The following is a 962-nucleotide window of genomic DNA, read 5'->3' as shown; positions in this document are numbered from 1 at the left end:
TATGTATATTTTGAATCGCCGAACCAGTGCGACAGGTGGTGCTAATGCGCCTGCCTTTCGTGCGGAAGAGTAAAAGAAATGCGATGACGTATTACGCAAAGTGAGCGTCATGGTGACGCTCAGACGTAGGCGCAGTTGGGCACGCACGCAAGCAGACACGCTCGTCGAGGAAACGGCATTCAAACAATAATTATGAATTTAAACGTCTTGTTTTTTGCACATCTGTAAAGAAAGATACATTTTTTAAACTTTCGTATGATAGTTGGAGCCGGTGCTAATAACTGCGATCATATTTGCAAACAGTAGTAGCGAAAGTTACAAAGTAACCGGCTTTATGCGATCAGGCGGCTAGGCCTTGCCTGGCCCGCAGTGTTTCGGTTCAAGCATGCATCCCTCCTGGGGCGCTTACGGAGGTGGACACCAGCCTCCTCCACACTTCGGCCCGCGGCCTCATCAGTTTAGGGGAGCTCAGCCTCCAGCAGCAGCAGCAGGAGGAGGATTTGGAGAATATGGCGCTCCGTCTCATCCAGCGTCGTCTAATTTCTCTAGTTTACAAGAACAGCATTTACAGCAAATGCAGCAGTTGCAGCAGCTCCATCAGAAGCAGCTGCAGTCGGTGCTGCATCACTCCGGCAACGCCAGCAGCGGCGGCGGGCCTCCTCCGCACTGGCAGACAGGCCCCAACAGCTTTCAAGATCCGTCAGCTCCGAGAGGTCCGGCTGGCCCGCCTCAGCCTCCGCCGCCAGAAGTGAAGCCTCCAGCTCCCGAGCCTTCATCATCTTCCTCGCCTGCAGTGAAGACCCCCGCTCCAGCACCACAGGTTAGCGAAGCCAGTGCATCGGTGGCGGATGAAAAGTCCGACTTTTCGTCGATGTCTCTGCAGGCAAGCTTCTGTGGCATGGTTTATTGTTAATGTTGTTGTATTAATACAGTCAGGGCCGTTTCTAGCCAATTTGACGCCC

At 53.2% G+C, this 962-nt stretch overlaps 1 protein-coding gene across 3 annotated transcripts in view; it reads left to right on the top strand.

Annotated features, from left to right (window-relative positions):
* Nucleotides 1-123: 123 nt before the first annotated feature.
* LOC107685771 (YLP motif-containing protein 1-like) overlaps nucleotides 124-962 on the top strand; it is a 26,200-nt gene continuing 25,361 nt past the window's right edge. For 2 of the 3 annotated variants that reach the window (XM_016482486.1, XM_016482485.1), the window contains exon 1: nucleotides 124-883. In XM_016482486.1, the coding sequence (XP_016337972.1) occupies nucleotides 386-883 (498 nt within the window). In that variant the 5' untranslated portion in view covers nucleotides 124-385. The remainder of the gene's footprint in view (nucleotides 884-962) is intronic. The other variant, XM_016482487.1, reaches the window with a different exon arrangement.

The sequence above is a fragment of the Sinocyclocheilus anshuiensis genome, unplaced genomic scaffold, assembly GCF_001515605.1.
Source record: "Sinocyclocheilus anshuiensis isolate Anshui unplaced genomic scaffold, SAMN03320099.WGS_v1.1 scaffold617, whole genome shotgun sequence".
In the NCBI taxonomy this organism is placed as follows: domain Eukaryota; kingdom Metazoa; phylum Chordata; class Actinopteri; order Cypriniformes; family Cyprinidae; genus Sinocyclocheilus; species Sinocyclocheilus anshuiensis.
Note: the sequence above shows the minus strand (reverse complement) of the source record. Positions and strands in the feature narration are given on the sequence as shown.